The 27,436-nt window shown below is 42.4% G+C and overlaps 1 protein-coding gene across 1 annotated transcript; it reads right to left on the bottom strand.

Annotated features, from left to right (window-relative positions):
- Window positions 1-2,144: 2,144 nt before the first annotated feature.
- Window positions 2,145-24,987, bottom strand: C12H6orf118 (chromosome 12 C6orf118 homolog). Its single transcript, XM_036872231.1, has 10 exons — window positions 24,963-24,987; window positions 17,001-17,674; window positions 16,076-16,198; window positions 15,153-15,212; window positions 12,654-12,778; window positions 9,758-9,816; window positions 6,432-6,613; window positions 4,167-4,220; window positions 3,553-3,614; window positions 2,145-2,202 (listed from the first exon to the last, which is right to left on the bottom strand). Exons 1-10 carry the CDS (start codon window positions 24,985-24,987, stop codon window positions 2,145-2,147), a joined length of 1,422 nt encoding a protein of 473 aa, XP_036728126.1.
- Between the last annotated feature and the right edge of the window lie 2,449 nt (window positions 24,988-27,436).

Genomic DNA, 27,436 nt, shown 5'->3' with positions numbered 1-27,436 from the left:
GGAAAGGCCATACCTGTAATTTACTCTTTATTTTCACACGGTCAGTCAAGTTACAGAGCTTTTATAATCTCATCTCTTACATCTCTGGACTCAAAGCAGTCATTTCTTTTCATAGTGAGAAGTCCAAATTAATGACTCTTTTGTATTATTCCTTTTTATTTCTATTTACAAATAAGTTGATCTTTCCGGTGCTTGCCTTTCTTGTAATATGTTATCACAACACTCCCACATTGGCCCAAACATGTTACCTGGTCTTCCTGCAAGGGGGGTTGGGGCACATTAGGAACACAGATATTCGGTGACCAGCACAACTTGTGGCCTAATTACATTCTAACCTGTTCATATCAATTTACACTCACTTCAGCAGTGGATAAGACTTAGCTTATCTGTGTCCTTGTATGCACTTAGGTTTAGCAGACTTTCTTTTTTGTTGTTGTTATTCTGTTCAGAAATCTGTGCAGCAAACGGTAAACTCCCTAAGGATTGGGACTGTATCTTCTTTCCCATACTTCCAGCAACTAGCATATTGTTTGAAATGTAACTGAATGTTGATGTAATGAATGTTCCTTGAATAAATGAATGAATAATAGGATGACAAGCAATGAATGTTGTTTGAATAAATGAATGAATAGTACGATGACTTTTTTTAAAGAAAAATTAACCAGTCCCAAGGATATACATACCAAAGTGACTGCTACAAGACTTTGATCTTGACAAAGATTTATTGTAGTTTATCTCATATCTCTTCAAAAACAGTGTTTTTGTGGCATTAGCCAGAATAATGGCCAATTGAAAGAAGGATTTTCCTGCCCCTCCACTCCTCCCCCACAAATCCATTTGGTCCCTAAAGCCAGAAGCCCTCATAACATGGAATAACACATCCCTTTGTCTCTGCATCCAGCTTCTCTGCCTCCAAAGTAGATCCTCCCTGACCTTGTCTCTTGAGTGAATAGCTCTCCCTTTCCTGACAAGCAAATAAATGCAACTTTGTGTGTTGGTTTGTTTTTAGTTCTAGTGGTCTTTATGTCGCTCTTTGGCATTGCAGAAATTCATTTCCCTGTATCTTGACTGGTGATGTGTCAAAATGACATGACACGTTGCAGTGATAAGAGTTTAGGAACTGAGCAAGCCACATCTGGGTTTTGGATCCCAGTTCTATTATTTAAGTGAACTTTAAGCAAATCAACTCACCATTTTACATTTTCATTCTCTCCCCTGTGTAATGGGATATCAGGTGCCTACTCAATAAGATTCCAAAGAACATAAATAACCCATAGAAAGCAACTTGAACATAGAGAACTCAACAAACATTAATAAAGTCTTTTATTTTTATACATGGTAAAATGTTTCTGTTTCAGTTGCCACCCATGTGTCTCTAAAAGCAGAATGGATCATGCCCTAGGAAGAGCTGAACATCTTAAGGAGACCTGTGATGAACACACCTTCTGGTCCATAGAAAGTAAACCTTGCTTATCTCTTTCTCTCTCTCTGACCTCAAACCCTACTGTTCCAAGTTAGGGCTAAAACCCTCACGTTTATACCTACTACTGACATTTGATCTTCACTGCAGCCCTATATATGGTTGTCCAAAGTAACTGGACTTGCATTTACTCTGAGTGTTCAAGCCATGTTATAGGCAAAGTGTGGATACAAAGGTTGTCATGAAGATCACAATCAGCTAAGACATGTGCAGTGCAAAGCACCATGCTAGTTTTGTAACGGTGGTAGGGCACTGTATCATTTAATTAAATGGATATTTATTCAACAACTACTACATTTTTTAAATGCTTATACATAAACTTGCACTGGCAGATAAGAAATAAGTTTAATCTGTATTGCAGCAGTGCTGAATTTCCTATTCCTATCAAATAATTGAAAGTTTTTTTTCCTGGAGAAAGTTATTGAATGGAAGCAGAAAATACTCTAAGAACTATTATTTTTATGAATATGTATACAAACTAAAACTAATCACATGAATACATGTACTTATTTCAATATCTTGAGTAGGATACATATACCACATTAATTTTATTGGAGATTAAAACTGACAAAATGAAATGTATCTTTGTTAATTTATACCTCTGCAAACATCCACACTACGTAGATGGTGGCTGTGAGTTTTCCTAGGTCATTCTTCCAGTCACTTAAGAGTTATCTGTCTGTTTTAATTTTACAAATTCTTTAATAAATTCCCAAAGGTTCCTTAAAATACAAAACAAATGAGTACAATGGGTTAGAAAAAAGTACATTAAGCATAAAAGAAAATTTCAAAATAAACATCTATTTAGGACACATTTACTCAAAAACTTAGAGTAAGACTTTGCAACCCTCCACTTTCTTTCAAAGGATATTTGTAGTAGACTTTTGGCCTTGAATGTAGCAAAGTTTCTCTCTCTACATACGGGCACAGTCCCCTGCAACATTTTCCAGGCTAAGTAGGGTGTGGCAGCAGAGGTAGATTTACCCTGACGATAATGATGTTTAAACATCAGGTGAGTTCATCTTCACTGCCAAGACTATGGAAGAAATCTTCCCTCTTTTGTATTTGTACTTCTATATTCTTTTCCTTTGAGGATAATACAAGGCCTCACAGAACCTGGATCTACCTGTGTGGCTCAGTCAGCACCCATCCTAACACCTTTTCTCCTCTCTCTACCATGTAAACTGGCAAGTGGAATGGTTCTATTTTCTGACTCCTTTGCAGCTAAGGGTGGCCTTGGGATGTGGTGCTGGCCAGTGAGATACGGTGGAAGTCCCTGGGAAGGGCTTTCCTTCCTAAATACAACAGAATAAGCTCATAATGAGAAGCTCTTTGCCACCTGTCCTGCACTTTCCCCTTTCTTCCCACATGGGACGTGGACCCAGTGCCTGAACACAGCCACGCTGAGGCCCTGAGGAGGGAAACCATCCTCAAGGAAAGCAGGGAAGGAAGAGAGAAGAACCCTGGTTCCTTGATGATTTCATTGAACCTACGCCACCAACAACTAAACGTCTTTTTACTTGTTGATACAATAAGCTCTTTCCATATTTAAACCATCAATGGTTTTCCCAGCCTTTCCAAATCCTGAGATTTAAACTATGGTACCAACTCAAAAGAAAATTAACTCTATAAAATCTAAACGTATGTAACAGATAATACAAATCAGCATTTTATTTTTAAATTAAAATTTTCAGAATCATACATGTATAGGTTGTTTCAAAGATTTAGTATCACTAAAAGCCATATAATTTGAGAAAAGAAAGCCACTCAGAGCCACACGCCTCCCCACCTTCCTGATTCCTGCCCATGAGGATTCACCCTCAACTCTTCAGCTTTTTCCAAAGAATTTATTTCTAGATTGCTGAATAATATATACAGTGGAGCTTGAAATCTTGGACTAAGCATTCTTAAGCACTGGAAAGGATGTGTGGCATGCATGTGTGAAGTTAACACTCAGGAATGCAAACACTTCAAAAGTACTGTCCAGTGTACTCTAGTTGTAAATGGACGGTCTTGATAGTTTCAACATCAGATTATTATGACAGTTCCTTTACCGGGGCATCAATACTCACTGTTTCTCCCCCTCACTCAGCTTGCTCTTCCCCATGATCTGCTTCACGTGGTTTTCAATAAACTACCAAGAATCAGAAATCATTTGGTCATGTGTAATGCATGATACTGCTAATTGGTAATGGCAGTAATGTTGTCGATTACATCCAAATGCATTACCACTTGTAGAATCAGGCATAGCATACTACTTCATACTGTATATAATACATATGTAATCAAGGCAGCACTACCATCTATGAAACAACAAATTGTTACCGTGCATTTTGGAGGGCTATCCTGGAAAAGTCATTAAGGGAGCCATTTCATTACATTACATTCCTTGTCACCAAATAAACTTATTACAATTAATTTTTATGTGCAGAAGCGTTAGAGAAATGGTCAATTCTGATTGACACATTCAACTATTAAAAAAAGAATGCTCTTCTTTTCATTAATACATTAGCTTACATCTGTCCAGTTTTAAGCTAATGTCTGCATAGCAAGATATTCCTGGCATGAGAGAACGTTATCATTTAGAAAGATTATGCATATACTTTCATATTTGGTTTATGACATAGTACGAGAAGGCACTAGGGGAAATATTTTTATTGAAAAACATAGATTCACACAAACTTACTTGTATTTTCTTCTTTAAAATTTTATTTGCTGTTTCCAACTTTATAGTTTCAGTCTGAAGGAAAAATGGTTTGAAAAGAAAGATACTTGGTTAAGAATATTTGTTAAATATTTTTCCCCACTTATGGAACAAAAAGTATTACGTGAATGCTGTTATTCTAATTTCAAAAGCATTCAACAGCGCACCACTTAAAAACAATGAAAAAACAAAGCATGACTTGAAGGACATTTATTGAGACAGAAAGATCCTGGCCCTCTGGGTAAAAACCTAGAGAAGGTGGTAGCTGATGTTGCAAAAAACTGGAGAAGCTTAGGGAAGTTCCAGAGTAGAAGAGTTCCTCATTTTTCAGAGCTGATAATGGAATTTTTAAGATAGCCAGATACAATATAAAAATACAAACATCAGTAAGTCATATAATATCAGTGATAACTGATTATAAACTGTAATGTTAAGAAAAAAATTTTGAGTTGCCATTCACAATAGTAACAGATACCGAAAAGTCACAAGAACAAAAGTAACAAAAAATATTTAAGACCAATGCATTAAAATAAACAAATACAAAATGATCCTAGATGGAGTGCTCATATTGTAAAGCTGTCACTTCTTCCCAAATGAATTTCTAATTCATTAGAAGCACAATAAAAAATACCAAGAGTATTATTACTGAAACTGAAAAATTAGTTAATACTGTAAATGACAATATCCAAGATAATTGTGAACAAAATAATGATGAAGAGAGGATATCTGCTCTTCCAGATATCCACCATATTGAAAAGGATTCGTAATTGCATCATGAGGCTGGATAAAGTATAATTAAGAAGTTGGGCTGACTTTAAATCCTAATTCTACTACTTGATGCTGTGAGCTTAATCAAGGTACTTAGTATACCTGTGTCTTGGTTTCCCTATCTGAAAAAGAGGGTTAATAACAGCATCTATCTCTTAGCGTTGTTGGGAATTAAATGAAATAGTATTTTTGTATTGTTTACAGAAATATCTGTGCATCGTAAATCCGTGATATATTTAGTTATTTTGCCTTCTGGTTAGAAATAACATTTTGAATCCAGATCCAGATATCAGTTACTTAATAGGATAATAAATGCAATTCTATTGTACCCTCCAGTATTTGAATTAAGGAGCCAAATATAAATAATAAATATTTAAAGTATTATAAATTACTGATATGGAATCATTACAGGGAATCTTCTATTTCCTAGGTTCAATCCATTTAAAAGAGGTCTTAATTATGAAAGAAAAGTTTACATGATTTTGCATTATAACATGCTCACAATACATAAAGCTACAACTTGTTTTCACTGTTTAAAAATTCAACTATAAATTAGTGTTTCTTCTCAAGACAGTTTTAGTTTAAAAAGGAAGGGGCAGACTCTAAATGAAAACACAGAAGGAAATCTGAACAGATTATTTTAATATAGAGAGAGAGAAATCAAAACAAGTTTAGACCACCACCACCTTCCTATACACTTTATAATTTGACTTAAAAAAAAAAGGTAGTACTGGGAAAATATATGTAACTCTATAACCAGGAGAAAAAGAATATTCAAATATCACTTATAAATTCTTTAAGTAGAAGTTGTATTGAGTCAGATTCTGCACAAATAAAAATTAGGTCATAACATTAAAAATTTGGACATCATAGCATTTCAAAACATAGATCATAATTTATATTTTATTGTTTGTCAAGAAAATGGTTAGCAACAATTGATAAAGTCTAATATAGTAGACCCTCAATGGCAGTAACTAATCCTATCTTCCAGCATAATTGTACAACTTGTATGGAGTCTATGTGGCTCAATAGTAAGGACTTTGGGGCCCAAAAGAATTAAACTGAATCCCAGCTTTGCCACCTGTATTCTGTGTCAAGTTGGGCAGGTCACTTAGCCTCTCTGGGCTTCAGATTAAACTACATAGAATATATTAGACACTGAATGATGGGAGTAATTTTAATGATAAACATTTTCTATACAAAATTGTTAAGTTTTAAGAGATGTCAACTGACCTGAAAGAGATCCAATTTGACCCTTAACAGAGCTCTACAGAATTTTTATCACCTTCATTTTTGTTGTTTTAGCTGTATCTCTTAATTCTTCTAATCATTTGCTATAAGTGTTTTGAAATGAAAATATGTTTGGACCAAATGTTATGTTATTTTTTTTCCCTATTGCAAAATCAAAATGCTTCATGTGTTTGCCAAGGTCTTCCAGCAAAAGTACAATGTAAACATTCAAATAAACAATTTGCATACCTCTAAGCTTTTAATCTTATTCTCGGTGATATGCAAAATTCCAGTATGAACCAAAGTTGTTTTAATTTCTCTTTCAAGAGCTTGAATTTCATCCCATTTATTAAGCACTTCACACCTCTTTTTTTCAACCTTCTCAATAAGAGTAAGACGCTCCTCCTTCATTACATTTTTCTCAGGTGATTCTGGAATATTTTTTAAAAGCAAAGTATTCTATGTTTAATACCTTAGTCCTTATTAATAACATTATGTATTAACAATATTATGTATGTTGTATATAGTTATAAACTATAATGTAACTCAAACTTCAAGCACATCAATAAAAATTATCTGATCCAAGTTAAGTGTATGTATTTCATTGCCTTGGTATCTACATATTTTTCTATATTGTGAATCTTTTCCTATTAAAAATATAAACAGTACAGGCATAGCAATGGAGATAAAAGGAAAAAATTATCTGATCCAAGAATGGGGGGATTCCTCCTTTAATTCATTTATATAATTGATAAGTATTTATTGAGTGCTTAACACAGCGTGGGGAAGATGCATGGATGGATGACTTTGCCAGAGACGTGGAACTAAGTTGAGACCAGGAGGAGGAACAGGAGTCAGACAAGCAGGAGGGTGTGGGCAGGAGGCAGAAGAGCAGAATTTGGCACATTCAGTAAAAGGAAAGTTACACAGTAGGATGCGGGCACTGAGGGACTGGTGAGAGACAGGAAGAAATGACACTAGAAAGGAACAGGGGGCAGATCTGAAAAGGTCTTCTAACCTACGTGAAGAAATCAGTCAAAGCTGACTTGAAGGCTTTTAGGCTGGGAAGAAACACTATCAACCATGGTCACTCTGTCTATGGTATCAAAAGTGAGAAAGGCAAGACTCCAATCTGGACGGCCAGTTAGGAAGCTACTGCAGTCATTCAAATTATCAGATCACGATAGAACTTGGGGCATAAAGAGAAGTGGAGAGGAATGATTTAGGAAATAGAACTAGAATAGAATAGATCATGGTAGCTGCCATGATCTGGATGTAGAGGAGTAGATACCAAAATAACCCCTAGGTTTCAGCATGGCCATAGCTAAGAACAGATGTGGTGGGAAGGGAATAATGAGCTCAGTGCAGCAGAGAGGTAAGAAAGAGCTGCGTTTGAACCCAACTTGGCCACGGCCACTTACTACAAGCCCTGTTGACATGGTTGCAGGGAGGAGGGTGAAGACGCCTGCCAGGGGTGTTCTGACTTGAGCCACCATGCGTTTGGAGATGCCATTCATTGAAATTTCCAAGGACATGTAAATTCAGAGAGAGAGAGCGAACCCAAACTTGGACTTGTTGAGTTGACACTCACGTGCCATGTCCAGTAGGCAGTGGCATATACAGATCTTAAGCTTAAAAATGTATTTTAGCAGGGAAGAGATTTAGAATCAAAGACATGTGGAGTGAACCAAAAACATGCTGGGCTCCAATAAATATCAGTATTTAAGGAGTACAGAGAGGCGGTGGAGACAGAGAGTAACTCACTGCTAAGGCTGCTTTGTTTTCAAGCAGCACAGCTAGATTCTGATGAGTGAGGGGGGGTTAATTTTTTAAGAAAGAACGACTACTCCTTTTTGACAGGAAAAAAGGCAGAAAGAGTGATCATACCTATTTATACATAGGTGAGCAGGACCCAAGTCATTGCCGTCACTCAAACTTGCCAGATTTGGAAAAAGGGAAAAGTGGGAAGGTAAGTTTTGATACATGATGAGCTAACAGAGCAGAAACAGTCATTAAGCTTCTACACGAACTCTGAGAGATGTTACAAAATAAAGTCTTTGATCCCCACCTTGATCTAACCTGAGGGTTTCACCTGAAACAATTAACTGTCAGCAAAGAAGCCAAAAGGAGCGTGACCCAACTGTTCCTCTTTTTTACCTAAAGAGGAAGACTGTGGTATCAAAATGGGGGCAATTCCACAGAAAATGTGTATGGTTGGAGAAGGCTTGCGAATGAGAAAACTTTAGAAGACGAATAAAGGCGGAAGAATACAGGACACCAGATTTCTTCTCAAAACCGTCTCAAAACGGGTTAGACTTTTGAGAACAACCTCAAAGATGCTGAGCGGAGAAAAGTGATTCCAGGGTGAGTTAGTGTGGAACAACCCTGGAGGAAAAACGACATTTGAGTGAATCATAAGTGTAAACAGTAAAGATTAATGAGCAGCATACTTAATTGAACTTATTTTGGTTATTTAATCAAACTCTAAGTTGCGTATCTGATTTTGAGATAATTTTTAATATGGTTACTGCATAAATGTTCACAAAATGTAATTAATTTCCTGCGAACTGTGTGCTCCTGCTGACATGTAATAACGATGCGAGCCGACAGGCAGAGCAGCTCCGCTGTGCCAGGCCCTGTGTTCCTGCCGCACACGGGTCATCACGCTGAACCCTCCTAACGACTGAGGGAAGCACTGTCACTGCCCCCAATGACCAGGCAGCAGCTGAGACGAAACCAGTTCAGATAACAGCCATGTGAGTGGGTCGCTGAGATGGGCGGGTTGAGGACCGTCTGCAAAAGAGGGCATCCCAGACCTGGGCAGAAACTCATTGTTGCCTGGAAAAGCTGCCTCCTCTGATGCAGGAATAAAGATATAAAGGTTGTGAAAACCAGGCTGGGCTGTCTTCCTTGCTGTTACCCTGGAAACCACAGGCCACGACCCCGCTTCCTCTATTTCCATCTCACTTGGTTGTGCTGAAGTGTTCACTGTCACCCACCCCCCCACAATCTATTATATATTTCAAGACACTTTCTCTAAAGTCAACAGCGTTTAGTCCTTCAGCACTTCCTCAGGGGAGCTGACTCTCATATTTATACCATTTGGTCAATTTTCTTAGAATCTATTCCAAATATCTTGGTCAAAGCTTGACTTAATTCTTGCTACATAAGGTCCTGAATTCATTCAATGTTCCACTAAAACCCACAAAGATCCTGGAGGAAAATGAAATGCATACAAGTCGTCTCCTGTTACAGAGAAACTCAATAACCAAAAGTGCCCAAAGCAGCAGAAACTGGGATAATGATCTTGGCCCTGACAGAATCTCTTAAAGAAATCAACTGCTTCCTTGTGTCTTTAAAGTATTTCATTTAAACCACTTCAGATAAAATGAAAACTTACTGAACTTCTAAAGAACTTGATGGGGAGAAAAAGGAATAAAATGTAATAACCTCTCTGAAAAACCCTTTTAAACAACTAACAGAAGACGCCATGAACAGTGGACCAGGTGTGAAGATTCCTCACCCGAAGGTCACAGCAAAAGTCACGTCAGAAGATCAATCACACGGTCACTCACCTGATCTCTTCTTAGTGGATTGCAGCAACGTGCGTTCCAGCTCCAATTCACTTCTGAGTCTACGGTTTGGTGATAAAACATAGTGATGTGTTAGAACCCTGTTTGTACCTTTTTCCTTTTGTCTCTTTTATACTACAGTCCTAAAATTGAGAAATAAGAACAGATCTTCTTAGTTTCTAACAAAAAAGGTGATTTGAAGATGTATGAGAGCCTGGATCAGTCAAGTTCAATAAACAAAAGGATACTTTCTTACCAAGATTGCCTAAGCCACTGGTAAAGGAGCTGGTCTTACAGCATTTATTGATATTACTTTGTGACTTGAATTTTTAAGAAGCAAGGAGGCAAAGAAACTAATATTTTACACTCTGAAGCCAATAATGAAATAATGAGGCCAATAATGGAAAAATCCTACCGATATTGGAATACATGTTGCATTTTCCCTGTTAATTATGATTGCATCCCATAGATACAATTTACAAAATCCACTATATTTAAACTAAAAAAAAACACAAGAAATTTTAAAAGGAGGAAATAAAACCTGTGTTATCTCTTTGTATCTTCCTCCTCGTTCAAAATAAACTACACTGACTATCTCTAATACATTTAGAGAGAAAAAGAATCAAATAAGTCTTGCATATACTGAGGGAAACCCTGTGATTTGGTTAAAAACATCAGCACCACAAATGACTTAACACTGCCTTGTCTACAAGGGGCTTGATGGTTTAAGATTTTCGTACACATTAACTCATTTTATGACAGACTAAAAGAAATAGAAAAGTATTATGACTCCAAGTTTAAGAAATTAAGGTTAAGTGGGTTAATAATAATGCTGAAAACCTTTTCAATATGTATTTCAGAGGGTTTAGTCTCCACAGACTTTTGATGTGTTGTGTTATATGAGACTTCCCTGGTGATGCAGTGTTTAAGAATCTGCCTGCCAATGCAGGGGACACAGGTTCGATCCCTGGGCCGGGAAGATCCCACATGCTGTGGAGCAACTAAGCCTGTGAGCCACAACTACTGAGCCTGTGCTCTAGAGCCCACAAGCCACAACTACTGAGCCCATGTGCTCTAGGGCCCACGTGCCACAACTACTGAGCCTGCGTGCCACAACTACTGAAGCCCACGTGCCTAGACCCCATGCTCCACAACAAGAGAAGCCACCGCAATGAGAAGCCCATGCACTGCAAAGAAGAGTAGCCCCCGCTCACCACAACTAGAGAAAGCCTGCACACAGCAACGAAGACACAATGCCGCCAAAAATAAATTAAAAAAAAAAAACTTTCAATGTGTTACAGTTCTAAATGTTACTTATGTTTCTATTTCACTGCTTTGTTTTTCTTCCTGGGGACTTCCATTACATATAATTTGGATCTTCTTTGTCTGTCTTTTATTTCAACCACTTTTTCTCTGACTCTTTTTCTTTAGTTATCACGTTTTAATTCTCTTGATTGTTTCTTGCTTTTTTCTAATGCCCCTTGTTACATTTTCATTCAAAACTATTCCTCCCTGGGCATGTCCTAGTTTAGTCTTGATCTATAATATAATTTTGACTTTTTCACTATCTTTCCTCAGTTGTCAAATCTTGTTTCATGGCCTCCTCTTTTCCTGCTGTTGATTTCTGTGCTTAGGTTTTAAATTTATGACTCAAGGTTGTTTCTATACCCTGAAATGCTCTTTTGAGAATATTTGGTTTAGTTTGCAGGGCTGTGGCACAGTTTTCTTCTCCAGCTGTTTGTTGTTGTTGCCAGATGTTAGGGATTTTCATCAGCTAAATTATATGGGTCCTTATTTTCTGTTTTCTTTTTAGAGTCAGCTGTGTGGACACAGACTCTGCATTTTTATGGTTAGGGCTCCTAGTTTGTGAGATTCTTAATTCAAGAAGACACTTTTCTGTCAGAGCAAATTATACTTTTGTTTTTGTTGTTTGGGTTTTATTTTGTTTTGTTTTGTTTCCTTTTTTTTTGAAGAGACGGAAAAACAGTAGTGGGAGGGGTTGTGTGCTCTTAAGGGGTTCTAAATTTCTCTCCCTTGCTAATTTTTCTCTTCCAAGTATGCTGATCACTTCCTTTTCACCCTCTTCTCACCCATATCATTATCTCAGAATTGTTTCCTTGCTTCCGCACTCACTTTTATGTCCCCTTCTTTTGAGTCAGTGCTCTGGTGGACCCCCCAGTAACCTGTGCAGTATTCTCACTTTGGGTGGTTCACTCTCTCTCACACAGTGCTTTTAAGACAATTTTAGGATTCCTACTAACTCCATTCTTCTCTCTGCCCCAGACTGACCTTGCTCTCACCAAGTTTTGCAGAAAGAGAGTAGATAATGTTTCACTGGCACAGAATGTTTATTTTCTATTTTCAGGTATTTTGAATTTAGGACACTTTCTGTCTTCTAGTTACACTGAAGGCAGAGTTTTGATTTTTGGCTTTTGTTTCTTGTTTTGTTTGCTTGAGCATATTTTGAGTGTGTCAGATTTACTTTCATCTTTTTTTTAATTCTTTAAAAAAATTATACCCTATCAGATTGTGGTTTCACCCTGAAAGACTAATCACAGAAGTTAAAAGATTTTCTAAGTTAAAAAAATAACTAGGGCATTCTTAAAAGCTATCTTGACTTTGCAGCATACTCAGCCAACAATAAATCCTCAGGGGACAACCGAAGATGACCTGAGATTCCTTCAGAAACCTCCCCAAACTCCCTCATAGAAACACCAGATTTAGTAGAACATCCTCGTCACGTGTGTGACGGTTTGTGCAAGAGACCCAGCGACCAGCTTGGTGTTGATAAAGGCAGGGTGCCACACCCAACAAGGCAGGAAAAAGTGTAAAATATGCTTGTCACATGGTGTTAAGACATTGTAAAATAAGTGTAATCCCAGCATAGATCAACCCTCACTTGTCATTACGGTCCAGGGCTGCTTTGATGGTCATCACGAGCACCCTCAGGTCCTCCCTGGCCTGGTCGACATCTGCGGTCCTCACCCTCCTCGTCTCCAGCCCCTGGATGTAAGTCAGCAAAGTCTGGGCAGAATGAGGCCATAACAGGTGAGACAAACACAAAGCAAGGGTGAGGATTTTCCTTTTTCTGTTAATACAGTGTATTCACGATGTCCTGAGCCAAAATACAAATTCTAGTCAAAATAGGTAAATAGGGAGGACGGAAGGGAGGGAGGAATGTCAGAGGAGGGATAAATCGCCACGTGAAGATCTGGGTAAGGTATATATTTTTTAATTTTAAGTTCTTATTTTCCTAAGACATTTAGAGTGGTGGGGTTTCACTGTTGGTTTGTGTGGGGGAAGGAAAGTGCCGAATAAAGTGCTTCGAGCGCATTATTATCAGCACCACAATTGTTTCTTCCTAATTAGTGAGAAACGATATTAACTCGATGGCTATATATGGATATAAAGTGACGCTTCTCAAATGTGGTGAAACAAAGGTCTCTGCCTTCTTAAGTGATGGGCTGCCAAGTTTCCAGAAGCAGAAAGAAGGATCTAGTGCCCTGATGGTCTGGGGATTTTTTCATTCTGGTGTTTGATTGGGATATGGGCATATATGTTCCTTTATGACTTAACCTCAAAAAGTAAAGAACAGGGTAGACACCCAGCGTGAGCCATGGCTTATTCCTGCCAAACAAAAGCTTTTTTCTGAAGCACAAAAAGCTCAAGACGAAGAACACCATGCAAACATGTGATTTTCGATTAAGAGCTAAGTTAGAACGGACTTCCTTGTCAGGCTGTGATTTTTTTTTTCATGGACAAAGTAAGACATTCTTTTTCCCAATTTATAAGATAGGATTTTTAAACTTTATGGAAAATGTCAGAAGCCATCCTAGCTACACTGCTACATTCTCTTAGTTTTGTAAGTGATAACGTCATTCCTGTAGCCCATCTTCCTTACTAAGCATCCACAGGTGTGGCTTAAGCCTGGAGGGAACCCCTGGAAGTTGGCACAGTGAGAGGAGGTAGCCACAGTTTATGTGGGCTGCTCGCTCTCCCCTGAGGGTAACAACTGTACATGCGTTCCAGTAATGACTAACGTAGCACCCTCTATATTCCCAAACCATTTACATCTATAGCTACTCCAGGGTTTGGGATTCCAGAGAGTCCCATCTCTGCTTCCGTGCTGCGTCTGTGTCCAAACTTCCCTCTTCCTCTAAGAACATCAGTCATTGGATTAAGACCCACCTTAACGACCGCATCTGAGCTTGATTACATCTGCACAAAGCTTATTTGCCAAGAGGGCACCCAGCTTCCAGGTGGACACTATTTCACCTCATTGGGAAAATGCAGAATGTGCAGTTTGGAAGGAGCTGGTGAGGCATCAGGAGACAAGGACCACACATGAACTATGGCAGCAAATGTTCAATAAAGAGCAGCTTAACAACAGTGTTGGAAACTGGAGATGTTTGTGGGACATTTTCTTACTTTTATTTTGCTGTCATAACGAATTACCACAAACTTAGTGTCATAACACAAATTTATTATCTCTGTTCTGTAGGGCAGAAATCTGAGTGGCTTTTGGACTCTGCTCAGGGTCTCACTGGGCTGAAATCAAGGTGCAGGCTGCACTGCCTTCCTTTCTGGAGCTCCAGAGCACAAAATCCTTCCATGATCATTCAGGTCGTTGGCAGAATCCGGTTCCTCGAGGTTGTAGGACTGAAGTCCCATTCCCTTGCCTGCTGTCAGCAGGGTCCACTCTCAGCTCCTAGGGGCCTCTCTCTAGTTCCTGCATCTGGACCCTCCATCTCACAGCTCCCAATGGTCCTGAATTCTTCTCAGGCTTAGAATCACAGAACTCTGACTTCCCCTTCTGCCACCTCTCCCTTCTGACTTCAGCCAGGGAAAGTTCTCTGCTTTTAAGGTCTCGTGTGATTAGATTGGGCCCACCCAGTTAATTCAAAATAATCTCCCTATTTTAAGGTCTGTAACCTGCCGACTCAGACACCTAAGTGTCAGCCTCCAGGGGGACACTGGCTGGATACACTGTAATCTGGAACTCACAGGAAAGATTGGGGTGATGCATACAAAGCCAGGAGCCATCAGTATAAGGGATCTCATCTACCAGCAGAGAGTGAGGAGAGAGAGAGGGCCGATTCTGAGCGAATCAGACACGCGAGGACTGGGTTACAGAAGGACAGGCCTGCAGAGATCACGGAGAACTGGTGGCCAGAGATACTGCAAAAAACAAGAAACATGCGTGCCTCCCCCACCCACCCCTCACTGTTGCCTTTACCTGGAGTGTCCTTCATGAGTATAAAGCCCATTCCTATTAAAAGTGTCAGCTGTTCTACATTATGGAGGCACAGATGGGGTTTCTTTGATTCAGACAGTTTTCCAGTGCTCAGGAAATAGGAAGAAATAGGTTCTACTTAAGACTTGCATGATTGATTGTTACCTTATACTGCTCTGTGGGCTGGGTCTTCAGAAGTAATAACATGTAGAGTTCATATTCGTCCTATAGAAAGAAAAAAAGAGAGAAAAAAAGAAAGAAGGAAGAAAGGAAGCAAGGGAGAAAGGAGAGAAGAAAGAAAGATCCATTGGAAATGTGTTATGAGATCACAGTACAATGTAATATTCTTTGCATATGTAAATAAAATGGAGGCTAAGGACGTCAGTTCAGATCATTTTAAAAAATGTAAGAATGCTCCTGCAATATATTAAATAGTATACACACTAAAATGTACAAAATCTCACCATCTTTAAAGCATATTTGAATATTAACTATTGATGACTTCAGGATAGAATCACAAAATACCTTGACACACGTACAACATATGACCTCCTGCCACTAGGACGTTCCGTGGATTTGGGTCCTACTGACCTTCCAGGGATGGAGATGTTCTCTGGAGGGCAGACCACCACACCCTGCTTTTAAGCCTTGCCTGTTCTGGGGACTTGGACAATAGCAGACTCCACAAGCAACCTAATTCCAACTCAGCTATGATATGATGGTCACTTTCACCATGAAATCACAACACACTTATAACTCCTTAAAGATTCATATAAAATTATATATGCATAACCATAGACGTTTCTGTGTCACATATGTGCAGTTTATAAGAGTTTATCTACAATTAGGAAGCTTTAGTATAAATATATGGGCTTCAGGAGTGAGCTAGCTGGGTGTTTATCTCACGTGGCCCATTTACGACTCATGTGGCTGTAGGCACATTCCTTCAAGTCTCCGTGAATGATTTTCCTCATGTGTAGAACGGACACCATGATACTCAGCAGAAATTCTGTGAGGCTTGAGCTCATGTGTGCAAAAAATCATGCATGGCTCTCAATTGTTATCTGGGAAAAGCATGTTTCTCTTACCTTAATTTCTTTCAAGATATCACCAAATATCAAAGAACTATTGCAAATATCTTCAAAGACTTCTCCAAAGACCTGTAGTCTGTTGAACTCTTCAGGGTCACAGACACATATTTTCTGGAGCTTCTGGAGGAAAAAGAGAACCAGCCCGTTTCAGGATGACTTCATTTTCCTTTCTGACTAGTTTCTCAGGTTGAGGAATCAGACACCCCATGGGGCTTTCTCTCAGGGGGCACAGGTCCCGCCCCCCAGCGTTGGGTCTCAGCAGAGCTGAGGGCCAAACCGCCTGGGGCTGCGAACCTATGTTTGCCTGATTTTTCTTTATTTATTCCCTTGCATCCTGTGAATCAGGGGTTCACTCTCTGCCTCTACAGTGTCCTCAAGGTCCATCTCTTTCTATCAGTCCTCGCAGCCAAAAATCTCATCGCTGTTTGGTTATTGCATATGTAGAGTCTTCCCTGCAGCCTCACCCTTCCCATCACTAAGTACCACTCTCAGCCCTCGGTCGCTCACGGCAGCATGTCCTATGATGCCAAAATACTTTCTACAGATCGCTTGGCTCCGACTCGGATTTCACCTGCACCCTCAACTGTCTCCTCGCCCTCTCTTCACATTCTTCTGTAGCGAGTCAGGCAAACCTCTTCCTCAGGTGCGTCTGCTGCCCCAGGGGCACTTGCTTGACTGTAGCTACTCTGCAGCATCCGTTGCTATCCATTATGAAATCACCTCCAAGGCACCACTTTCCAAACTTAACCTTCTTTGATTTCACCCTAACTGTTACCATCTACATCACGTGGGATATTCTCAGCCCTTTTCCATCCTACCTGGGAAAGTAAGTGAGGCGTCAGAGAGCCAGCCTCTGCCCACAATCTTTAGACTCCCAGGACTGGCACAGGCACTGATAGTATCACAGAACTGCCCTCCTTACCTGCTCCAACTTCTTTTCATGGCACGTCGCTACCTTGCTCCCAGTGAAGTCACTCTTCCAGACATCTTGCTTTGCAAGAACTTGTTTCTGGAAACTCAAGAACTTCCTGTACTTGTCTGCTTTTGTTATGCCAGCCAAGTGTGAGCTGAGGTACTGGAACTCGTCCCTGCCTGGGGGGCACATAGCACACTCACGGCTGGACTTCACTTCTTTGTACTTCAGAACCTTCATCTTGGGCCATCTTAGCTCTTCTCTCTTTGGCCGTTCAGGAGAACCTTCCTCTCTCAAACCCTTCTTTGGAATCAAATCCTCCTCCAAAGTGTGGGAACCACGTGTCAGAGGGTTCAAATACCTCAAGAGTGGTGTGTTCTCGGCATCTTTTGGGCCCACAGCTGTGTTGATGGTAAAATAAGCTAAAGCATCTTTCATCTTTTTAATCTTCTTATAAGATGGCTTTTCTACTCCAAAGACGTTTGCCTCCTTGGGCCTGTTGGCATTGGGCCAGTGGTACAGGATTGTCTCCAGAGGCCTGTAGAGCTTGCTGGGGTTCAGGTGTCCGGAGGTGTACGTGTAGACATCATCTCTGTGGTCTTTCTGGAGTTTGTTCAGAAGTGTCCTTAGATTGCACAGAGTCTTAATACCTGGTGTCTCACAGTGTTTCCACCTTAGGTAAACTGGTCAGGAAAGGCAAGAAGAGTATTAAATACCACTCTGGCTCTGCAATGAGGCTGTAGACGAGGGGTGAACCAGGGCACGTGACGGGCAATTCCCATCAGAAAGCCCAGGACCCACAAAGCCAGGAAGAAGGAAGAGGGGATTTTGATCCAACAGGGAATTTCTTACTTTCTTAGCAAAGGCTCTAGAAGAAAAATCTAAAGGCGTGATCATAATTCTTAATGACGCTTAAAGACAGCTATGCAAGGGAATAAATAAAGGTGTTTTTCTTTCTCCCTTAAAACTAAACATCTCAGGAGTCCCTGAGCAAACCGGTCCATGACTGATGAGGCATTCACACATCCCCCGCCCCGTGTAGGAAGGTAATGAGCCACAGAGTGAAACCCATGGCTGTGTTGACAGGGGCCCCAGCTCCCTCCGCAAAGGGTCCCGGAGGTAGGAGTCCGTTTGGGCACTGGGAAACGCCGGCCTTCTGAGTCAGTGCCCTAACTGTGTGAGCTCAGAGATCTTACATAACCTCTCTGAAGTAGTCCCTTCCTCTGCACAATCAGGAGAACTGTCCTGCTCGGAAGGGCCGACGGCCAACCAAATAGAACTGCTTCTGGCAAAAAAGCACATGGATGGAGTAGACACTCCATAAAGGCCACCTATTTTTATCAAAGGACTGCAGTCCAGGGAACACCTTCTCAACGCTTCTGGTAGGACAGGAGTAGGCCCAGACTCCAACATGACACAGAGGAAGGGCTTTCTTCCTGGGCTGTCGCTGAGATGCTCATGGAGAGGCAGGCCTGATGCACGACCTTCCCAGCGAATCCTGGAGGAATCAGCCAGCAGACGTCGTATCACTGCCTTGTTACCCGAGCTGGGAGGGGCCCTGGGAACAGGGCAGTGAACCAGGCCCATCGGGGCCCTCGAGGGCCTGGCCTGAGCTCTCAGAGGCCCAGGATTCACCTACATCCACACCTGCCACACCCCTCAATCCACACGACAGGCCCACCTGTAACTAGGCCCCTTTGGTGACAGGGAAGCCGAGGGGAGTTTTGTGATCAACTCAAGGCCCGGCACCTGACAAGTGGCAGCATTGATTTCTGAATGCAGCATTTTTACCCTAACTGTTGGGTTCTTCCCTCATTCCACAAGGGCTCGAGCAAAGGGGGCCAGGGCAGGGCTTTCTGGGACCCACACCAAACCCATTCCTCTGGCCAATCCACGTCTGAAAGCAGGACCATAAATCAGGACATGTCATTGTCTCCATTGCCACCTGAGAGAAGAAATGAGGGCACAGAGGGTATGAGGAGGGGTAACAGCGTCTTGTGCTGTGTGATGAACCCCCCTACATCCAGAAGCTTCACACCCCAGACTAGCTCACTACCCCATGGTCGGCACTTCAGCCAGCGGGCTGAGCTCTCCACTCCAGGATCACATCACGGATATCAGGGTGTGGGCCCAGCTGGGTCCTTGGAGGCTTTGAGGGGAAATCTGATCCTGGGCTCAGTCCTGTTGTGACAGAAGCCAGTTTCTTGCAGGCGTTGGACGGAGGTCCCCACCTCCTAGTTGGCCTTTGGGGGGGGTCACTCTTGGCTCCTGGGGCCACCCACCTTCCTGGCCATACGGGCCACCTTCATCCCTGAGCCAGCAAGGGCACTCTGCATACTTCCCGTGCCCTCGACCTCTGACTCCTCCCCTGTGACTGACCTCATGTGATTAGGCCAGGCCCACCCAGCACTCTCCCTGCCGTGAGGTCAGTGGTGCCATGGGACACGGTGCAACCACAGGATGCTTGCCTCATGTTCAGTCCTGGGATATGTGCTGGGCACGTACAGCAGGGGGCAGGGAACTCGGGCCACCCCAGGGCTCTGCCCACCCCAAGCCAAGCCTGAGCTCTGGGCTTGGGCTCTTGCTCTCTGCCCAAGCCCAGAGCCCAGGCTCTGGTGGGAAGGAATCATCCTTTCCCTCCTGTGCGGTTGGATCCTGGAGCAAACACTTCTAGCAATGGGATCCTTGAGAATTTCCCTGCTGAGTAGTTTAGTACTTCAAAGAAACCAGTTAAGAAATATTAAAAATATTTTTTTCAGCCAGAATTCCTTTTTTCTTTTTTTTTTTAACCTTTTATTTTATATTGGAATATAGTTGATTAACAATGTTGTGATAGTTTCAGGTGTACAGCAAAGGGATTCAGTTATACATACACATGTATCTATTCTTTTTCAAATTCTTTTCCCATTTAGGTTACATAGTATTGAGCCGAGTTCCCTGAGCTATACAGTAGGTCCCTGTTGGTTATCCATTTTAAATATAGCAGTGTGTACATGTCAATCCAAGCCTGTTTCTGTTTTGTAAATAAGTTCATTTGTATCAAGGAAATGTTAAAATATTAATAGAACAAGTTTTCAAGACAGATAATCATAATTCATCAAACGCACCAACACGTAAAGAAAGCACTAAAAAAACATTGCATCAGTTGGGCTTCTCCCGAGAAAAAGAACCAGAAGGATGAATATATAGAGACAGAGATTTATTGTAAGGAATTGGCTCACACAGTTATGCAGTCTGGAGAGTCCAAAATCTGCAGGGTAGCTAGAAAGCTAGAGACAGAGTTCATGTCCAAATACCTTCTGCTGGAGGATTTTCTCTTGCTTGCGGGAGGTCAGTTTTTGGTCTATTAAGATCTTCAACTGATTAGATGAGGCCCACCCACACTATGGAGGGGAATTTGTTTTATTCAAAGGCTCCTTACTTAAACGTTCATCTCATCCAAAAACACTCTCAACAGAAACATCCAGCATGTTTGACCAAATATCCAGCACTGTAGCCCACCTAAGTTGACACATAAAATTCACCATCACACACATTAGACCCACTCTTTTTGGAAAATGGGAGGAGGTGACTTAATTGTTGTGTTTTCCTTTGTTTATTCTATTTCCAAAAATGATTTAGAGCCACCAGCAAATTAATTAGTAAAATCACTTTCCTACTTAGAATTTGTTTTCCTTAGTTTGCAGGAAGACTTGTTTCACTAGACTTGGAGAATCCAGATTCCGTTTCTCTCTGCCAAGATCTTATGATAAGTACCAGGGGTCCCATCTCAGCAATGAATATTTTAATGATTTTTCTAATTGTAAACATTGTGATTTGCATATCCTGCCATCTCAAGCTGACATGCAGGAAAAAAAAGTTGAAAGGGTTCATGGAAAATGTGATTCTTTACAAAATGATCAGGGAATAAATTTGCTTTAAGTAAAAGCAAACCAACTTTTTGAATAGATACTGATAAGGCAGATATAGTAATAGGTTTGGGGGACTAGATTTGAATGAACAGATATTTCAACGATTGTTAGCATTTGATATTTTTAAACACAGGGTGTTGTTTTTTAGTAATTCACCTTTTTCAGAATAGAAGCAACAGGTCTTTAACATCAAAATTATTAGAAATCACTGCCCTGTGTTATCTGAACTCTGGGAACCCTGGCATCACATGGAAATCTCGTTGGTCTCTTTCCAGAACATCCTACACCACCTGTGTTTTCTGTGCTCTGTCTCCCCCACTTCCATCCTGAAGTCAGCAAATATCCTGGAATGTGTTAGCAGCAAGAATTCAGAGAACAGGACAGGCCAGGTGGGGTGCCAGGCTTCAGACAACCCGGTCCCTCCCTGTGTCCTGTGGTCCCCTACCGACTCCTAACAGAGCCTACATGGGGCATCTTTCCATCCATGTGGACCCTCTCCTTCGGGCTATTTTGCTCTGTCCCATCTTATCCACCTGGAGGATATTTAAAAACTCCTCTCAAAATTGTCATCTTTCTTTCCTGAACCCAGCAGATGGCATTGGGACTGTTCCCATACACTTCTGCTATGACTCTTAAATTTCCTCAAGGGAAAGAACTATGTTGTATTCACACTAGCATCTTTGGGAAAAGATCAGGGGTAACTGTTTAGTTTAATGAATAAATGTGGAAAAGAAGTAATGTTTTCAGAATTTTAAATAATAATTTAAATTTTTATTCTGTACCACACACTGTGCTCTCTTTCTTAGGGGATAAAGCAAGTGTCCCACCAGGAACCTTAAAGTCCGATAAGGAAGAAGATATGAACACCTGTGATAAGGGAGAATACAGGTGCTGTGGGAGAAGCACACATTACAGTGTTGACTGAGAAAGGAAAAAGGGATCTTATGTCAATTATCTTTCTTAGGTTGGTTGAGAGTGGAAGGCAGAGTAATGGTGCCTCAAAGATGTCCACCTCCTAAGCCATGCTCCTGACAAAAGGACTTTGCAGATTTAATTAAAGTTATAACCTTAAAATAAAGAGATTTTTCTGAATTATCTGGGTCCAGTCTAATCACATAAATCCCTAAAAGCAGAGAACTTTCCCTGGCTGAAGTCAGAAAAGAGAGGTGGCAGAAGGGGAGGTCAGAGTTCTGTGATTCTAAGCCTGAGAAGGATTCAGGACCACTGGGAGCTGTGAGGTGGAGGGCCCAGGTGCAGGAAGTAGAGGGAGGGCTCTAGGAGCTGGGAGTGGACCCAGCTGACAGCCGGCAAGGGAATGGGACTTCAGTCCTACAACCTCAAGGAACAGGATTCTGCCAATGACCTGATGATCCTGGAAGGAGTTTGTGCCCTGGAGCCTCCAGAAAGGAAGGCAGCCCAGCCTGCACCTTGATTTCAGCCCAGTGAGATCCTGAACAGAGGCCACCTGAGCTCACCCAGATTTCTGCCCTACAGAACGGAGAAAACTAATTTGTGTTGCTTTAAGCTGTGGCAATCTGTTCTAGGAGCAGCAGAAAACTAATACATTGGGGCAGTGAGTGGAATGTAGGTTTAGTTGATCTGTGATAGGAAGGGTGGGACGGCGATGACAGGGTGGCGGGAGCTAGTGGCCAGCAGAAGGGGCAGCAAAAGCCCTAGACAGAAGTGGCATTTCAAGGACAGCAGGCATTGCAAGGAGAGGTGACGGGTGACCACCCAGAGCCCACCATCTCCCTCCCCCAGGGACCCCAAACGGAAGAAAGCAGTGACACTTCCCAACCTTATGGAGTAGAGTGACTTCAGTTTCTTTACTCGCCTATTAAAGAAAGGATGACCTCCAGGGCTGACCGACTGTAGAATTGCCACCGCTGCCCCATGCACTTCCCACGGCTGGAATGAGGGCATCTCAGCCTCGCTGGCACCGAACACTGACTCTGGCCTTCTACCCACTTTACCTGGTAGGGATTTGCCTGGCAACTAATTTTTCTTCCTACTTTTAATTTACAGATTATGTACTTATTAAGAAATACAAAAATAAGGTGAGATGCTTTTCTATGTGCAACCACCGAGTTGTACTTTTTACACGTGAACTGAAGTTACTTTATGAATTTAATTCTGTAGGGCAGTTCCTGAGAGTCAGGGACATTGACACGGATGTCCCGGCAAAGTGGGCTTGGATGTTCTGTCTCAGCCTCATGAGCTCTGCTCTGGGCGCCCACCTCCTTCGCTCCCAGCCCTCCCGGGAACAACACTGACACCCCCACGGGACACAAAGAAACAGGTGTTTTGTGCAAAACTGTCTGAACGGTCAGTACGACGGAGGCAACACACCTGGAAGCAGACAGGAGCTTGACAAGAGCTAAAGTAGCACAATTAGAAATTCTTTTCACTCTTAGTGCTGAGAACACTTGCCCAGGGAGGGGACTGACACGATCATTTATATTCTTTATAAAGAAGAGGGTTTTTCTTAAACACAATTAGTATGTTGAGTCGTTGCACGCAGAAGAAATAGTCAAAGAACTTAACAAAATCACGTTTTAAGCAGCGAACATTTCCAAGACTCTTTTGCACTCACACCTGCTGCTGTTCGCCTTTATTTGTTAAGTTGGGCGATTCCTGCAGTGCATTGACTGGGCCATATCCCTGAGACCAATCCCAGTGTGCACGTGAGGGAAGCTCTCGGTCTGGTTGAAAGTCTCCATGAGGCATTTGAGGACATTCAGAAATTTGGCCCACTTCTGAAGAACCTAGGGGCAGGACAGGAATAAAGACGCAGACGTAGAGAATGGACTTGAGGACACAGGGAGGAGGAAGGGTAAGCTGGGACGAAGTGAGAGAGTGGCATGGACATATATAAACTACCAAACGTAAAATAGATAGCTAGTGGGAAGCAGCCGCATAGCACAGGGAGATCAGCTCAGTGCTTTGTAACCACCTAGAGGGGTGGGATAGGGAGGGTGGGAGGGAGACGCAAGAGGGAGGGGATATGGGGATATATGTATATGTATAGCTGATTCACTTGGTTATAAAGCAGAAACTGGTACACCATTGTAAAGCAATTATACTCCAATAAAGATGTTAAAAAAATTAAAATATGAATAAATAAATAATTAATTAATTTAAAAAAAAGAAATATGGTCCAGCCACCCTTGAACTAGACTCATTACCTTGTTGAAGAAACAGTAATAGTAATAGCAAATGGAACGAGTACTTACATTTGGTATCCTAAGCGCTTTACATGCACTAGCTCATTTAGTCCTCACCACGGCCCCAGGAGACAGGTGCTCTTACCATCCCCTTTTGCAGATGTGGACACTGAGACATAGGTGGTTAATCAGGTGTGCATGGCTCCTGGAAAGCTGCTTCCACAGCCCATGGTCTCACCTGCCCACTAACCAATGCACAGAGGCCAGTACAAACGCACTTGGAGGTAATAAAATCCCATTAAAATATTTTATAATTCAGACTGCTTCAATCCAACAAGTTTTCCCTCTGTCCCAAATTCACCTGAATCATCAGCCTTTTCTTGCACGCTGTGTGATGAGAAAGCAAGGGCTTCAGAGTCCGAAGACCCAGGGCGAAGTCTGCCCCCCATTTGTAAAATCACAATAACCCAGCCTCCAGAGAGATGAAACTAAATCAGAGATGGGGAAGCACTTTGTACGCAGCGGTGTGGAGCTCCTGTGGTTTATGGTTGTTTAGCGAGACTGTGGAAGGGCCATGTGCTAAAAAAAAATCCTGAAATGTGGTTTTTTTAAAAAGAACACACGAACAGCATCTAGAAATGTTCCCCATCCTCCCTCCTCCCAGAAGACACTCACACACCCACACCCACACACACATCCGACCTCTTTCTCTTCCTTTTATTATTGGGTTTTCTGAGAAGTTTCCAAGCCCCAAATCCAATCCTAAACCCTGGTGATCCGGGAGCTGAGGTGCAGCCACAAGAAAGGTTCTGATTCTTCACACTGGGTTAGAGAAGCTGGGTTCCTAGGCAATCAAACATCAAACACCAAACACAAAACGCTCAATGCCCACCTACATTCAGGCTCCGAGTCCTCAGCCATCGCCACCTCCCCACTGCAGCTGCTGAGGCTGGGAGTTGCCCTGGAGACAGACAAACATTCCAAGTCCCTCCCCAAGGGCTCCTCCGTTGCTGGGCAACCAGGGTACACAGCCCCCTGCCAAGGGATCTCTCCTCTGACCTCCTCATATGCCTCTGGCCTTCTTGAACAGGGAGTACTAGGTTTGCTTGCCTGTTTTCCTTTTTAAAATAAAACCCTTTTTGTGATTTGAAAAACATCAAAATGCCCTCGCACTCTTTAATTCCTTTCCAAAGCCCAGGAAGCCAAAGGGAAGTGGCCTTTCGTTGGGCATCTTCTATGGAGATGTACAGATTGTACAGTGCACGACCCATCCAACTGTACCTGGAGTGCTAGTGCATAGTAGGTGCCAGTCTCTAAATGATCATTTAGTCATTTTAGTGTTATTATCCACGAAGTTCCTAGTAGGGAATTGAGATCATGTGAGGTAAAGCAACCTGCCGGAGATCAGTTAGCAGGAAACAAAAGCATGTAAATTCACGTTTGGCTGCAAAGTCGGTGCTTTTTCCTCAGGCTACCCCATATGTCAAGGGAGGAAACTCTAAAACCCTCTAAGATTCTTATCTTTGAAAACTGTATTCGATTTAAATTTCTTCCAGGCAGAGAGAATTCAGTGCGGTGGAATGCTGGCTCCTCTGCTCTCAGGAGAGGTCACTCTGAGCAGCCCTCACTACTCACCAGCTCCAGATGACAAAGGTGACAAATCTGACCTTCCAGAATTGTGAGGATGAAGTCAGTGCCTGTGAAAGATTCAGGGCACGTCGTATTTTTCCTTTCTTTCCACTGATGCTGGCCGGACACTTTAAATGTGAGCCTTTCTGAAACCATGAAGTTGTCGTGACCCTAGCAGGCTCAGACGGCTCCCTAATCAGGTGTCTTTGAATTTAACCTGGAAAAAGATAACGAAAGTGTTTACTGATCTTCCTCTCCAGCGTTCACAGTATTTAGGCATCCAACCATAACGAGAAATGCTGGCAGGAAATGCCCACATTACACGAGGCTAGCTAAGCATTGACCCAGGAGAGGAAAGTTCCCGCCTTCAGTTAATTATAAATTAAGAGCAAACGTGTGGCAATCCAGGTTGCCATGTTACCAACTACTGGAGATGAAACAGTGCTTAGTGGTTTAGTAAAATGGCGGATTGTTTTTGTAGACAGAGCACTGCACCTTTTCCACCCTGTAGGGGCAGGCAGTCAGGTGGCAGAGGTGTCCCCCCTCCGCCCCACAGGCAGGCTGAAGCGACAGGGCTCTGAGGCCGTGGTAGAGACAGCTGGGGGTGGGGGCGGTCAGCCCCGGCTGGTGGGCGGTCTCCAGGTTCAGCCAGGGCTCATTCTTCGTGGACATGCACAGTCTTGGTTTAGATCAGAAAGAAAATGATCTATTTGTCCCCAAGACCTAAGTTTCTCCCAAGTCAGGTCTTATGGACACACATACAGTAAATTAACCTACCCCTTACACACTACAGTTCAGGGAGTCGTTGGTCAAATCAATAGCAAGCCTTAAAAGCCCACCTGCGGCTCTCCGATTGCTAAATATTTCAACGAAGTGTCTGAAGCAGAAATGTAATTAAGAATTACGTTATGGGCGCAACAAACGGATCTGCCAGAACCACAGGGGTCTTCCTGGAGGCCAGACGTCTGTGTAGGAATCAACAACGGCTCACCTTGCAGTTATTTCTACCGGGACGGATGGTGCTATTTTGCGTTTCAGCTCTAGGTGGCGCTGGAGCACATCTTAAAACACGACGGAGCGCAGGTGCGAGGCAGCCGTCCCAGCTCGTGTCCGCGCGTCCTCCAACCTACTCCGCGTCCAGAAAGAAAAAGAATATCGTCCTCTCTTGTCACTTTGCCAGGACTGCAGAGATGCACGATTTATTCCCTGAAGATGCAGAGTGGAGAAGAGACAGACCACCTAGGGGTCAGACGCGGTGATCTGAGCGTTGCGGAGACCAGAGGAAACGGCGCAGAGGAGGGGGTGGTCGGAAGGACCCCAGGCTGAAGTGCCGGGGGCGGGAGGAGAGCCTCGGGGGGGTCAGAACAGCCAACGGCTTGGAAAGGCAAGTGGTCAAAAATAAACAGTTTCCGTTACTAGAATTCATTGAGCAGAAATGGGCAAAGTTGAACCGACTTGTTAACCATCTCTGTGGCCTCTCAGCTCTGGGGGCGTGAAACGGAGACGCGTAGAGGGAACTTGAGGTTAGACGGAAATTACACGCCAGCCCGAGGCGGGAAGATGCGGAAATGTAGGGATGCTGAGAGCGGCCGGGTGCACGGGGCAACGTCAAGAGGGAAATTCAGTTTGGTCCCCAAGATGGCAAGGAGTTGTTGGAAGAGTTTACACAGTAGACAGGTGCGCACAGGTTTCCGTTGGAGAAGGATAACCCTGGTGCTGTATTGGAGACGGTGACGGGGCA

The sequence above is a fragment of the Balaenoptera musculus genome, chromosome 12 (assembly GCF_009873245.2).
Source record: "Balaenoptera musculus isolate JJ_BM4_2016_0621 chromosome 12, mBalMus1.pri.v3, whole genome shotgun sequence".
NCBI lineage: Eukaryota > Metazoa > Chordata > Mammalia > Artiodactyla > Balaenopteridae > Balaenoptera > Balaenoptera musculus.
This window is presented reverse-complemented; position numbering and strand designations above follow the sequence as displayed.